General features: G+C 35.9%; 1 protein-coding gene across 3 annotated transcripts in view; it reads left to right on the top strand.

Annotated features, from left to right (window-relative positions):
- The window catches only part of sorcs1 (sortilin-related VPS10 domain containing receptor 1), a 196,841-nt gene extending 184,178 nt beyond the window's left edge, over window positions 1–12,663 (top strand). The window contains exons 22-27 of one of the 3 annotated variants that reach the window (XR_014029825.1): window positions 196–308; window positions 2,844–2,978; window positions 5,719–5,818; window positions 6,048–6,153; window positions 9,639–9,801; window positions 11,668–12,663. Coding sequence is in view for 2 of the 3 variants with exons in the window: in XM_081360927.1 (XP_081217053.1) it covers window positions 196–308; window positions 2,844–2,978; window positions 5,719–5,818; window positions 6,048–6,153; window positions 9,635–9,801; window positions 11,668–11,732 (686 nt within the window). In the remaining variant the exon portion in view is untranslated. Of the gene's footprint in view, window positions 1–195; window positions 309–2,843; window positions 2,979–5,718; window positions 5,819–6,047; window positions 6,154–9,634; window positions 9,802–11,667 lie in introns of all 3 variants that reach the window. The other 2 variants (XM_081360927.1, XM_081360928.1) reach the window with 2 other exon arrangements.
- Window positions 12,664–13,926: the final 1,263 nt, after the last annotated feature.

Genomic DNA, 13,926 nt, shown 5'->3' with positions numbered 1-13,926 from the left:
TATCCTCAGAAATGCGTCATGGAAAAGTGAAGTCGAAATTAAATGCATTCACAACCCATTTCAAGTGTCATACAGTAAATTTACGTGTTAAAAACAAATGCTGCAACACAAGCTTCTCCAAAATGAATTGGGATTTTCAAAAAAACACCTTTTAATTGTAAAAATATAATACTTTTTGTTATATTCCAAAAACAGAATACTTCAGATCTCATCTTCTTGCCTTTTCATCCAATCTGGATGATCACAACCCTGATGTGTCCGAATGGAGACTTGATGTGAGTCGAGTCATTAAAAACTCTATGGTGCAGGTGAGTTCAAACCATTTACCACAAAAAAATCTGCCATTAAAGAGTTCAATCTATAATACTTCATTGTGTATTTAATATAATGCAGCATAAGCAAACAGCCCTGAAATTACTTATACTAAAATTAACAACTATAAACTCAACGTTGTCCATGTCTGTTTGCTTTGAAGTCATCAGTATATTTTAACAGATATTCATATGTATCTTATTATTTATTGTCCTCGAAAGAAAGCCTATTTATTAATATTAATGCTCAGGTAAACATTTGGATAGAAAAGAAAACAATCTTTCTCTTTTCTCTTGAACTGTGTCTCACCTAATGTCTTTCAGTAATTTTTGCGTGCAGTTCGCATGAGTGTATGCAAGAATATTCATAATCTGCAACGTAGTGGCATCTTCTAATGAAACAGTCATTTCAGGAGGTGTTTTTTTAAGATGTTTTGGGCATCAAATGTGAGAATAAGGTCTTCACACAGAGTTCTGTTTCATAGACATTGTATTAGTCATGACATTACAACCAAAAACCAGTGATGAATAGTAACAAAGTAGTTTTACTGTACTTAAGTACATTTTTCAAGTATCAGAGTATTTTTATATTGGGAAACTTTGAGTTTTACTTCACTACATTACAAAGCATAATATCATACTTTTTACCACTACATTCCATAAAAACATATCGTTCCTCGTTATTTCGCAAAAGCGAACGAGAGTTGATTTTTTCATGTGAATCAGTTGAATTGGTTCATAAATAACATTGAACAATTCATTCACAAACTGGATCCAATTGCAACAGTTTTTGAGTCAACAACTCAGTGATTCAACGATCTGGTCTGAATGAGCTGACTAGAATAAATATATTGTTCATCATCAGTATTTTTACTTTTATACATAAGTACTTTTGCACTTTTACTCAAGTAAAACTGAAATTGAGTACTTTTACTGGAGTAATATTTACAGTGCTATGCATAAGTTTAGACACTCTTTTGGAAATTGAACTTAATGCCTTAATTTAAAACATTTGGAAAAATCCAAACTTTAAGGACACCAATTTTCTTTGTGAATGAATAATGTATCGTAAATAAATAAATATTCTTCCTTAAAATACAGGGTGCATAAATTTGGACACCCCTATGTTAAATTCCCATAGAGGCAGGCAGATTTTATTTTTAAGTATTTTTTTTTATTTTATTTTTAGGATACTATGCATCCTGATAAAGTTCCCTTGGCCATTGGTATTAAAATAGCCCCACATCATCACATAGCCTTCACCATACCTAGAGATTGGCATGGGGTACTTTCCATAAGATCATCTCTCAATGCAAATCAAACTAGCTATTAGGCTAACTGAAATAAAACCATGCCAATCTCTTGGTATGGTGAAGGCTATGTGATGATGTAGGGCTATTTTAATTCCAAAGGCCAAGGGAACTTTATCAGGATGCATAGTATCCTAAAAAAATATATAAAAAAATACTTAAAAATAAAAATCTGCCTGCCTCTATGGGAATTTAACATAGGGGTGTCCAAACTTATGCACCCTGTATTTCAAGGAAGAACATTTATTTATGTACGATACATTATTCATTCACAAAGAAAATTGGTGTCCTTAAAGGTTGGATTTTTCCAAATTTTTTAAATTAAGGCATTAAGTTCAGTTTCCAAAAGATGATTTTTTATTCCTCTTTTTAGTCAACTTTAGTATGGGTGTTTAAACTTATGCATAGCACTGTATCTGTATGTTTACTCAAGTACTTGCCCTGTGTACTTTGTTCACAACCTTTAGAGAATCTCAATTTAAAGTGCTATTTGAGTCTCAAAATATAAATTCCAGATATAAAAAGTGCAAAAATTTAAGTGTAGTCAGGATCTTTGCTGGGTTTTCATGCTCCACACTTTGGTTGTGAAACATCAGCTTCTAGATTTGCCTTCACTGATGGAGAAACATCACCGTGACAGGAAAAACACAAATATTCAAACATATGGCATGACAAACCAAATAATCATCAGTGTTCTCCCTCACTTACCCCGTGGCATTTTCAAGAGGCAGTTATAAGTGAACATTGGGACTTTCTTTATGAATGTTTATGGAATGTGACACTTGAGAATAACGGTTCTCATGTGAGCCATATGCGTGTTCTGCTCCAATTGTTTATTGGTAATGTGTGTAATGAGTTTTGCACTGGGCATATGGACAGGAACGCGGTGGACGTTGTGACCTTGCAACATGAACCAGGGAGGATATTATATATTTATTTTCTGTCTGAAACAGAAACAGAAATATTCATGTACCCTCATTTTGGTCCAAACCCGACTAACTACAAGTTAAGTTGTTGAAAACACTTTTTGAGGGTTATTGCATGAATAGAAAGATCATATAAAAGTATATTATATATACATCATTGAGGTTTCTGGACTGGGACCACAATCATTAAAACTGTAAAGTCAATCACACAAGAACATAAGAGTTAAAGGCCTTGTCTTTTTTTTTACCTCAGTTGATTCTTGTGTTTCTCTAATCCTCTGTTTCTTGGTGTTCAGGCGACAGGAGTGAATCCTGAACAGCTGTTGGTCACTGTGTTGCCTGGACTTCCCACAGCGGCCGAGTTTTTCCTGTTACCAGACAAACAGCTGACAGAGGGCAAGCCAGACAAAACAGCTTCTCATTTAGACCAGGTACTGGACTTAAGCCTTATCCGACACTATGCATGATCTTCACACTATGGTGCCCATCTCTATCATGAAACACTCAGCTAACGAATGTTTTGCTTTGCGTGTGTCTCTTGATCAGAAGAAAGAACATATTATCATCAGTCCTTTTTTTTTTTTTCAAATACAGTACTGTGCAAAAGTCTTAGGCATGTTAATATCCCCCCTAAGTCAGTTATTTATATCTTTTGAAATATCAGTTTACATTTCCAAACATTCTTTTTGCCATTAATTGTAATAATCCCGTGAGATTTGTGTATGCACAAGGAGTCTTACAACAGCCGGTATGATCTGATCTCACCATCATCGAGTCTGTCTGTGATTACATGAAGAAACAGAAAAAAACTGAGACAGACTAAGTCCAGAAGAACTGCGAGAACGTTTCTAAGATGCTTGAAGAAACCTTCCTGCAAAGCTACCTGAAAAACTATGCGCAAGTGTACCTGGACAAAAGCCGTTTTAAACGCAAAGGGTCGTTACGCCATATATTGATTTGAATTAGTTAATAGAAGTTAAACCATAAATAAATTCAATTTGTGATTTTATTTTTGAAAGCATTCTCACTTTACAGCATTTTAACACAAGTGCCAGTACTTTTCACAGTACTGTAGCTTTGCAGGAAGGTTTCTTCAAGCATCTTGGAGATGTTCCCGCAGATTTAGTTTGTCTCAGTTTTTTCTGTTTCTTCATGTAATCACAGACGGACTCGATGATGGTGAGATCAGATCATCCTGGCTGTTGTCAGACTCCTTGTGCATACACAAATCTCACTGGATTATTATAATTAATGGCAAAAAGAATGGGGATGGGGATATTAACATGCCTAAGAGTTTTGCTCAGTACTGTACATTTTTAAGGATAGTGGATAAAATGGGAATCTTGGCAAGAGTTTCTTATGGTCTCCAGCAGATGTCAATGTTGGCATGTTTAACACTTGATTAAACCCTGTTTTTACTGGTTCACACTTACACCAGATTTTTCTTATTCAGTTTTCTTCTGAAATTAAATAATTGTTATATAAATACACTTTAATTTGCTACTTCAGAAAGTATCTCTTAAAGTCCCCCTGTAGTCAATAATTGTATCCCTTAAAACTCATCTTTGATCACCAAACTAACAGATTTAAACGTTTTTTTCATTGAAAAAAAAAAGTTCATGCCTTAAAATAGCTTGAATGTAACTCTACACCCTTGCCTCATTTAGTATACGTGGTTCTGTTAATATGCAAATTAGCCCCGCCTCCACTCACACCAGCTCAGAGATCCACTCGTTGACGTGATTGGTTACAAGGTAGTCTGTCAAACATTTGCACATGGTTAGTCTTAAAGCACATTAAAAACACCACATAGACATATAAACAACATTAAAAGCTGGATTTCACAGGGGGACTTTTCTAAAAAAAATAGAAAAAGTGGTTTCCTGATGTGGATGTCAAAGCTCAATGAGATTTTCTCATTTATTATCTTTCTCACCTGCAGTTGTGGGTTTATTCTTTAGGTCATGGGTAATTCTGTCCATACCGCATTAGGGAAAAACTGAGAACAGCCATTACTGAATATGAGAAGATGGCTCATATCCTCCAAAATTACGATACAGAGTCATCTGTATTTTTGAGGCAGTGATTTCTCACCATACATACGGTAGAGAAGGTCATTAGTAATCCATCCACTAGATCATTCAGTTCTTATGGGCCAGAGATATTATATCACATATGAAAGAGGGGTATCTGTGCAGGGGTGCATTTATTTATTTATTTTTCTCATCCAAACCTACCTTGAATATACAAAGGACCTTTCATAGCAGATCCTCATAAATCTCACTTCAAGGGTGCCATGTTCAAAGTAAAATGTGTAGATAGCCTTATTAAAAAAGTATAATAGACTTACTGACCCTGGTACAATTCATAAAGAATGTAATTATTCATGGAATGGTCTAATTTTAAAAGGGTGAAGAATAAGGATGAGGGAGACAGAAGGTGAGAGCGACAAAGAAATAAAGGAGCGCAGAAATAAGTCAGGAATCATTTAGTAAATGAGACAGATTTAATAAAGCTTTGGAAGAACGAGTGAAAAAGGAAGTGGTTTTGTGTGAGGTCCATCCATCCATCCATCCATCCATTCATCCATCCATCCATCCATCCATCCATCCATCCATCTGTAGGGAATGATCTTAAATTCCTGTCAACTCCTTTACAATAATTATATTAACACTTAAACAGTTTTTTTCTTAAAAAAAAAAAAACCCTGATCTGCCATAATCAAGCACAAAAACAAACAAGAAGGGGCTTCATTTTGGGAGGGAAATTGTGATCTGCTTTCAAGATTTATGTATACATAAAAGTGCATGACAGTCAAGGGCTCTGTGTGTGTTTGAGGGAGAGAAGAGTGAGATGTTAGGCCTAAATGAGATCCCACCCATGTCATATATCAATATTTGTGAGTGAAGGTGAGTTGATTTATGCTGAAATGTCTTTCCCAGTGTAATACCGGCTCATGTAATACAAACATCACGCTTGTATGTCTCAACATACAGTGCTATACATCAGGACTCACTCGGGGAAATCAAATACAGGGCACGAATATCTTATTTCAGGGTTATGTGATTGTTTATGTAATTTAATAACAGATTTGGATGTATAGTACGGCAGCGTTTTCTTATCCAACGTGGTGTGAATATGATTATGTGATGATGTGATTTTTCCTTTCAGCTCTCAGAACTGATGCTCAGTGCTTTGAATCAGAATCTGGTTCAGTTCACACTCAGACCAGGAGTCCAGATCACGGTATACGCTGCTCATTTATCAGCAGGTAAAGAATTGGAATCAAGAGTGTTGTTTTCTAAATATGAACGAGACAAGAAAGACTTGCAACTTTAAGGAATAGTTCACCCAGAGATGAAATTGATCAAGTGAACAAGTCTAATATGACATTGGTGGTTGTGAGAAATTAGTTTTGTGTCTGTTTTATTAAAAGAAAGGTGGGAAACATGCCTGTGCACTGACAACAGCTTGTCTTCCTTATTTTCCCCTGTGTCTAGCGCCTCTAGTGGACACAAGCGAGAATCACAGCGGCTCAGCTATGCTCATGCTCCTCTCTGTGGTGGTGGTGGGTTTAGCAGTGTTCCTCATCTATAAATTCAAAAGGTATTGTTATCCATATTTAAAACCTCATCTTTAAATCATAATGTATATGTTTGCTGTATAAATACTGTATGGTTATCTTTTTAAATTTGTTGAATGTCTAGTGGAAAATAATCAATAAATGTGAAAAAAAGTTTGAGAAAGCTTGAAAGGCAAGTTATTTATAAGTATTAACAAACAGTAGCTAACTGCATTGATGCTATTTGTAGAATTTTTAAAAGATAAAAGTATATTTTTAAATGCATAATTATCTGATGATATATTTTAATTGATTTATCTTTAATTTCAAACAACAGAAGTGTAATCAGCATTATGACAGCATTCAACAGCATTTTTTTTATATATATATTCTAAAGTAACGCTTTATTTTAGTGTCTTTGTTACACGTTACATGTAGTTACTGTAGTAATAACTATACATTTTGCATAATTAATGCACCTAATCCTAAAAAATAATAAAAAAAATTGCTGCCTTAAATTAAGTACAATCAACTTGGATGTTTAAGTCAGTTCAACTTAAATTACATCAAACTGACGTTAAAAAAATTCTTTTATTTTGTATAACTTATCAAAATAAGAAGCAATTTTCAACTTTTTTCATGAGTTAAAGCAATGTAAAAACACATGTTGTCAACTTATTGATCATATAATTTTTTTAAGTGTATTATTTATTATTATGTTAATTATTATTAATCAGTACTTGAATGTATAATTACACTGTAACACGGAAACCTTAAAAATAAAGTGTAACCTATTCTAATTATTATAATAATACATTTTAAATGATTTTGCTCAATGCTACAAAAACAAAAAAAGCCAAGCCGTCGTCTGCTCATGGAATACGAGGCAAATTCTCATTCTCTCAGATCAGCAAGTTTAGGTGTTGTAGCTCAGTCTAGCAAATCACTGAGCGGATATGTGGAGTGGTGATTCACCCTTTCCCTGTTGCAGAACCTTCTTTCTTTTGTCCTAGCGCTCATAAGAAATGAGAAATGTCAGTCAATGCACAGACATTATCAATATTTAGCCCTTTGAGTTTTTCAAGTTGACCTTTATGAAATGTTAAATGATTGCACCGTTTCCATCACCGGACTGAGAGAGAAAAGGGCACGAGAGGTCAATAAGACAAGATCTGGAGACAGGAGAGGGAGATAACAGAAGTGCCAAGAATTTTCCGATGCTTTACTGTTTTTTTGTACGCAACAAGCTCTCATTCAGTGACTCTGCAGCCACCGGTGACTTCCTGAAGGAACACTTCTTGTTAATCAGTTCACCCGAAACTAACGCTAAAAAACTGCTCTAACAAATACAGAAAGCTCTGAATAGATGTAAATGGGTTTAGAGCTACATTAGTGTGAGGAAATGGTGTCAGAATTTCCGTTTCATTGTGTGAACTGGTCCTTTAATGAGGGTGTTAGATCACATCTTAATGAGCTGTCCGTTTGGGTTGCGTTTTCTTCCTGCTAAATCCCTCTCCAGTTGTGTTTTGCGAAACAAATTTGCTTTTGAATCCTCTTAGGCAATGCCCTGTTAAAGCTCTATTCTGGTTTTTGCTTGCGTGACATTCTTCCCTCCGTAACGATGCGGACCAAGTCGGATAAAATCACCTCTCTGAAAGGGCGCTCTTGATTTAACAGCTCAGTTCTAGCCCCTAAGTGAGACTTTCACACAAAGGTCTTTTTTTTTCTTATTCCTGGGTCTCATTACAAATGTTTCCCTGAGGCAGAGCCCAGATTGCGTTTTGTAAATGCAGGATACCGCATTCACAAACTATAAACACATGCTTCCTGTGATAAACGAACAGAGTGATGTGAACTGCAAAGCTGATAATGTCAGGGCCGTCGGAAGGTTTGGAAAAAGTTCAGAAGGACACATTATGAACCTTTTCAGCTTGCCTCGTGAATATTAATTAGGTAATGTTCGCCCAGTGAAAGATAAGCGTCTGCTGGCCACAGTAGATCACCTGCTGCGCTTTAATTCGCCTACTTAAAAGTATGTACTGTTTTTGTGAAGAAAAAGTACATACTTTTGAGTATGTAGCAGAATAGAAGGCAAGCTTTGGGTCATAGGCTGACTACTTCGTCATAATTTCGTCACCGTTTAAACTGCCCTGTCAATCATCTTGTCACAGTTAAAATCCTCCACGTTCAATTTAATTGAATGTCCTACCGTTTCAGAGAGAAATGTAGTAGCACGTTGATCTGCCAGTTGTTGGTGTTTCATGTCTAAAACTGTGTTCGCATAATGATCCATTTAAAGGTTAATGACCAAACGTATCTTTATAAAAGTTCACAATGTTGTTGCAGATGAAATATAATGTGGATAACATTGAATAAATACATTTTCGTCAGGTTAGATGTTGATTATTAAGCACTCAAAGCCCTTTATCTAAACCTAGTTAACCGTCGGTCTTGTACATCCGCCATGTTTGTAGTGTTTATTTTTTACACATTTTATCGTTTGAAGTTCTAATCGAATCCTCCTCATCCACGGTGCAATGGGTTGTGGGCAATATTAGCTGTTAGAGTGCATGGATCTGCACTTCGGATTCTAACCGGAAAAAGTAGACCATCCGGGTATCTTTGGAATACTCATTTCAACATACTACTATTTAGGACGGATAGTATGTGAATTATGACCAGCAACCGTCTACAACAACATTGTTTGTTTTTACTCAGTCAAAATACTGTACTATACTGTACATCTTAAAATTACTAGGCAGTTGGCTACAAGTTTTATTATAAATATCACTTTATAGTTTTAGTATTTAGTAGTGTTATACAGTATATGTGTGTGTGTATAAAAACACTAATGTTCAAAATGTTTTTGAAAAATGTGTTTTATGCTCACCAAGGCTGCGTTTATTTGATCGAAAATGCAGTAAAATCAGTAATATTGTAAAATATTATTACAATTTAAAATAACTGTTTTCTATTTTAATATATTTTAAAATGTAATTTATTCCTGTGATGCAAAGCTGAATTTTCAGCATTATTATTAAGTCATCAGTCACATGATCCTCCAGAAATCATTCTAATATGCTGATTTGCTGCTCAACAAACATGTATTTTTATTATCAATGTTGAATTTGATTAATACAGCATTTATTTGAAATATCATTTTTTTTACAGTAGTATAAATGTATTTACTCTCTTTTGGTCAATTTAATTTAGTGATTAAAAGTATTACTTTTTTTTTTTTTTTTTTTATCGTACTGACCCCAAACTTTTTGAACAGTAGTGTATATATTTAAATTAAGATGGATGAAACTTTTAACACAAAATTGTTCATTTCTAACTTAAAGATGAATAAATAATTTATAAAAGTTGAAGACACATGTCCCCTTCAGTAATTATGGTTGCTTACCGCTTGATAATAGTATTATTATTTTTTCTCACCCTGTTTGAAACAGGCTGATTCCCCCAAGCATATCTTGTAGCATCAAGGTTTGTTTGCCCGTGTCTCATTGTAAATCTTTCCTCAAGGAAGATCCCAGGCCTCCACATCTATGCAGCGATGCAGGACGAAAAAGAGCAAGAAATGATCCAGAGTCCAGTTTCTCCCACTGACAGCACACCCAGCTGCAGTTCTCAGAGAGAGCTGCTCACATCACTGGAACCTCTGGACACAGAGCCCAACACCCAGACCATCGGTGAGCACCTGCTGGGCACCGTATCACATACTCTGATGCTTTTCCATTTATCACATGCCACTCAGATTCTCTCTTATACTGAACTCATAGCTTTGATTCTTGAGAACAGCAGATACACTAAGGGCCCTGTCATATAGCCAGCGCAATGCGGCACCAGACTAAAAAACAAGTGTTTTTTGCTAGTTTCAGCCCGACGCAGTTATCATTTTCACGTCCTGCGCCACATTGTTGAAATAGCAAATGCATTTGTGCGCCCATGGGCTGCTGGTCTGAAAATGAGGTGTGTTCTGGCGCATTGTTGGCACATTGCTATTTTGAGGCAACTGAAACAGACTGCACCATTTACCAACAAAAACCTGGTCTAAAGTCAATGGCGCAATATTTATTTTTGTTATTTAAAGAGCCAGTTAGTAATGTGCGCCTATAGGCGGGTGCACAATAGGTGTACACTCTGCTTATTACACACACAGGGAAACACACCAGCACACTAGTTCTAGGAACTGTCCACTTCTAAACAGTTCTATGAACTACTCTCCCCCAAACTCGGTTTTGCTGTTTGCGTTCGCACTGGCCAAGTGGCCATAGGAACTGGTAGGAGGGGTAAGGGAGTGACGCAAGCACGGTGACTTTTATTTTGACGGCACGACGGACCTTTATTTTGGCGGCGCTGAGAACGCCAGAGCAAACAATGCTCGCATTCTCTGTGTTTATTAGTTAGCGATCTGTCTAACAGTACTGTTTAATGTGTTATTAGATAGAACTGTTATAGAAAGTAGACAGTATATGAAAAAAGGTTATTAGCCTATGCCGTGTCCAGTGTTGCTAGCTGGGCAGATAAACATAATCATGTTTGGCTTGGTCCCCTCAAAGTTGCGTTGGATTTTCTCTTCAGCATTTAAGGTTTAGAGACCCATCTATCACTGTTTTCCATGTTTGTATAGTTAGTTTCTGGAGTAAATATATAGGCTATAATCTGTGTGTTTACATTCTAGCTGTTTTAAAGATGGCGGGTGCTGGTGTTCCGCGTGCGTTCGGTCATCAGCGTAACGTTACACTAACGTCACGGATAGTTCCTTTAGTGCTGGTTTAGACCCTACTCTGAAGTAGGACCTAAATTAGTTCCTACAAATGGAGTTCCTAGAACTAAAATCGTTCCTAGTTCCTGCGGTGCGAACACGCCGACATCCGGGTACTATAGCCAATAGTTCTAGGAACTGTGAAAAGGTTCCTCCGGTCGGAAAGCGGCTAATGTAAAAGATTAATATTGTGTACATAAAGATATGGTGGAATCCGGCTTGTTGATGGTCTGCTTGCGCGCTTTAACCTCGAGCATGAGCAGATCCGTTTCCTCGCTAGAGAGGCGTTCAGCCTTTCCGCTTGCGAATTCCGTCATGTAAATAGCGAATCCGCCACGGCGTGAGCGCAACTGGCTTTTAAAGGGAATGGGAGATGAGACTCTGATTGGTTTATTTCACGTTACGCCCAAAACACACCCATTACTCATTAAAAGAATAGGGACAACCCTTTTAGACCATGCGCCAGGTGCGCCGACCATTTTTCCTGTCGTTAAACTAGCCCTAAGTGCACTTGACCATGCGCTTAGATCGTTAAAATAGGGCCCTTTACCTGTCACTCGGCTCAGTCTGCGTGTGTTAGGACAACAACTTGTAAATGCTTCAGCAGATTTGTTGGAAACGGTGGTCTTGTTGATTTCAGGCAAAAACTTTGGTTGCTTGACTTATGGTCCCTTTGGTGATGCCTATAATAAATCAACAAAACAGCAAATGTCATGATGCATTTCAGCTTTCTAGGCTGCTTTGTGAATGTTGCCACTCTTGTCAATTCACACTGTTGTTGTTTTCCCAGAATGCATCAAACCTCATCCACGCGTCAAATTCTCATCAGATCTTCCTACGTACATCGACGTTTGAACTCTAGACTCCGCCTACGTCAAGGACTTTGGTCATGCGGACACAAAGGTTTCAAGCTTTATTCAGTACTTGTGCATGTTGGACATTAACTTTACTGTGCTCTGTGAATACTAGAACAAACTTTGTACAGCTTTTTTTATATGTCTGTGTATTCAATAAATCATTTTTGATGCTGTTCATTTATAAAGACGCCAGTGTGTATAAAGTTGGAGGGAAAGGCCAGCATGAGGGGTGGAAAACGAAAATGATTCTTGGTTAACTGTCCGTTTATTTTTTATTGTTAACAGTGGCAGTACAGTATTCATGAGAGTAAAACATGGATGTGTGATATTTTGGAAGTGTTTTAATAATAAACTGTACATTTATTAATGATTATTGTAAAATGAAACATTTCCTGGGTTTCATTTTGTAAAGCTATATTTAGCACATCTGTACTTTACATGTAACACAAAAATGTAGGTTTTATCATTTGACTCAGTTTAATGCGATTATTGATGAAGCAGATTTAATGTTGAAGCTTGTTTATTTTATTTTTATTTATTTTTTGCTTCTCTGCAATATCAAAGTATTTTTCTCATAGTAAAATAAATGATGTATTTCTAGGTAGAAATAACTGTTGGTTTACAGACACATATCAATCAGTGTCAAGATATGTTGTGTAAACTGACATAAGACATTGAGATACATCATGGCAATTTCATACATAAACAATTTTGTATGAAATAATTTGTGCACTCACAGGGGGTTACATGATTTATGTTTTGATTTTGCTTCTCTCTTTTTTTTTCGCATTTAAATTCAGTCATGTCATACCAAAAGCTGACGGATATGAATGTATGAATGTGTAAGTACGTGTTTAAATATTTAAGCCTTTTATTTTCTTTTACTATGCCCTCTTTATTTTTGAACAATATAAAATCACAGGGAAGCGACGAGCAGTTACTTGAACTAATAAATTGACTAGTACTATTCAGAAATCACGTACAGCAGGCATCATCCACTATTACACACGCATATTGTCAGGAACCTGCATTTCATGTCAAATTATTTTATTTGACCTTATATAGTTTGAGAATTTAACACAGTCTATCCTTATTGGTATATGACTCATTTGGTTAGTTAAAAGAACATTTTAATAAATAAAAAAATTATACCAAAATACAGTTTGCATGGACTTGGGGCAACAATACAATTACATACAATTATATGATTATTTGCATTTTATTATTTATTTGTATTATTATTGATATTTACATGTAGCATTACAACTCATTGAGAGCAACTACATGTCCTCCTGTTTATAAAAATGGTGCTGTTACACTCATGGCAGAGATCATGGTCCTCACGCTATCTATCCGCTACTATCTTTTTCTCCACTATAGCATTTTTATCTATGGGACGCTTCCCATTTCTTCTCTTCTTTCAATATTTGAATATCAAGGTTATATTACAGCTATTGGCAGTTTTTCTATTCTCATACATCAATGAATACAAACGGAGGTCATCTTTATTACACAAATGTCAGAATATTGAAGACAGCATGTTTAAAAGGGAATTTTTAATGGATAATTTTATTTCAATTGTCCTTGTCCGTCACCTTTTGTACGCTAACTATAAATATCATGTCACAGCAGTAGAGGATGTTCATACCTAGACAATTCACTACGGACTTGATACAATCACAGTACAGATTATATTTTCATAATATCATGAGCGCTGCAGTCTGACGCCGTCTTTGGCATATGATACGATGGACGACAAGACTCGAGTTATGAGTCGAGATTGTCAATCAAATGAACGCGGGGCATTGTGGGTAAGGGGGAGGGACTATAAAATGAGCAATAGCAATATAACTAAATTGTTTCTGCTAAAAGGCCCACAACAGATCAAAAAAGAAATACCATATTTGACTAAATCAATATCTGAAGATCCAGACTTAAAAAGAGAAATACATTTCAATTAATTATTAAACTGAGTTGTATATTTAGATTGAAGACAGAGATTATATAACTGTTGTTAAACCACTGGCTACAAAACAAGACACTTTATGAGCTCTGAATGGACAAACTGTGGCAGCCAGGATATCAAAATCCAGCGCTGCCACTTTACTCTTAAGAGTGAGGAAGATTATTTTTGTAGAAGACGAGTTTTATTACTGTAAAGATTTTATATATCTATATATATATAAATATAT

This window comes from Scardinius erythrophthalmus, assembly GCF_964197995.2.
Source record: "Scardinius erythrophthalmus genome assembly, chromosome: 3".
In the NCBI taxonomy this organism is placed as follows: domain Eukaryota; kingdom Metazoa; phylum Chordata; class Actinopteri; order Cypriniformes; family Leuciscidae; genus Scardinius; species Scardinius erythrophthalmus.
The sequence above is the reverse complement of the archived record's forward strand: the minus strand, read 5'-3'. Positions and strand labels throughout refer to the sequence as shown.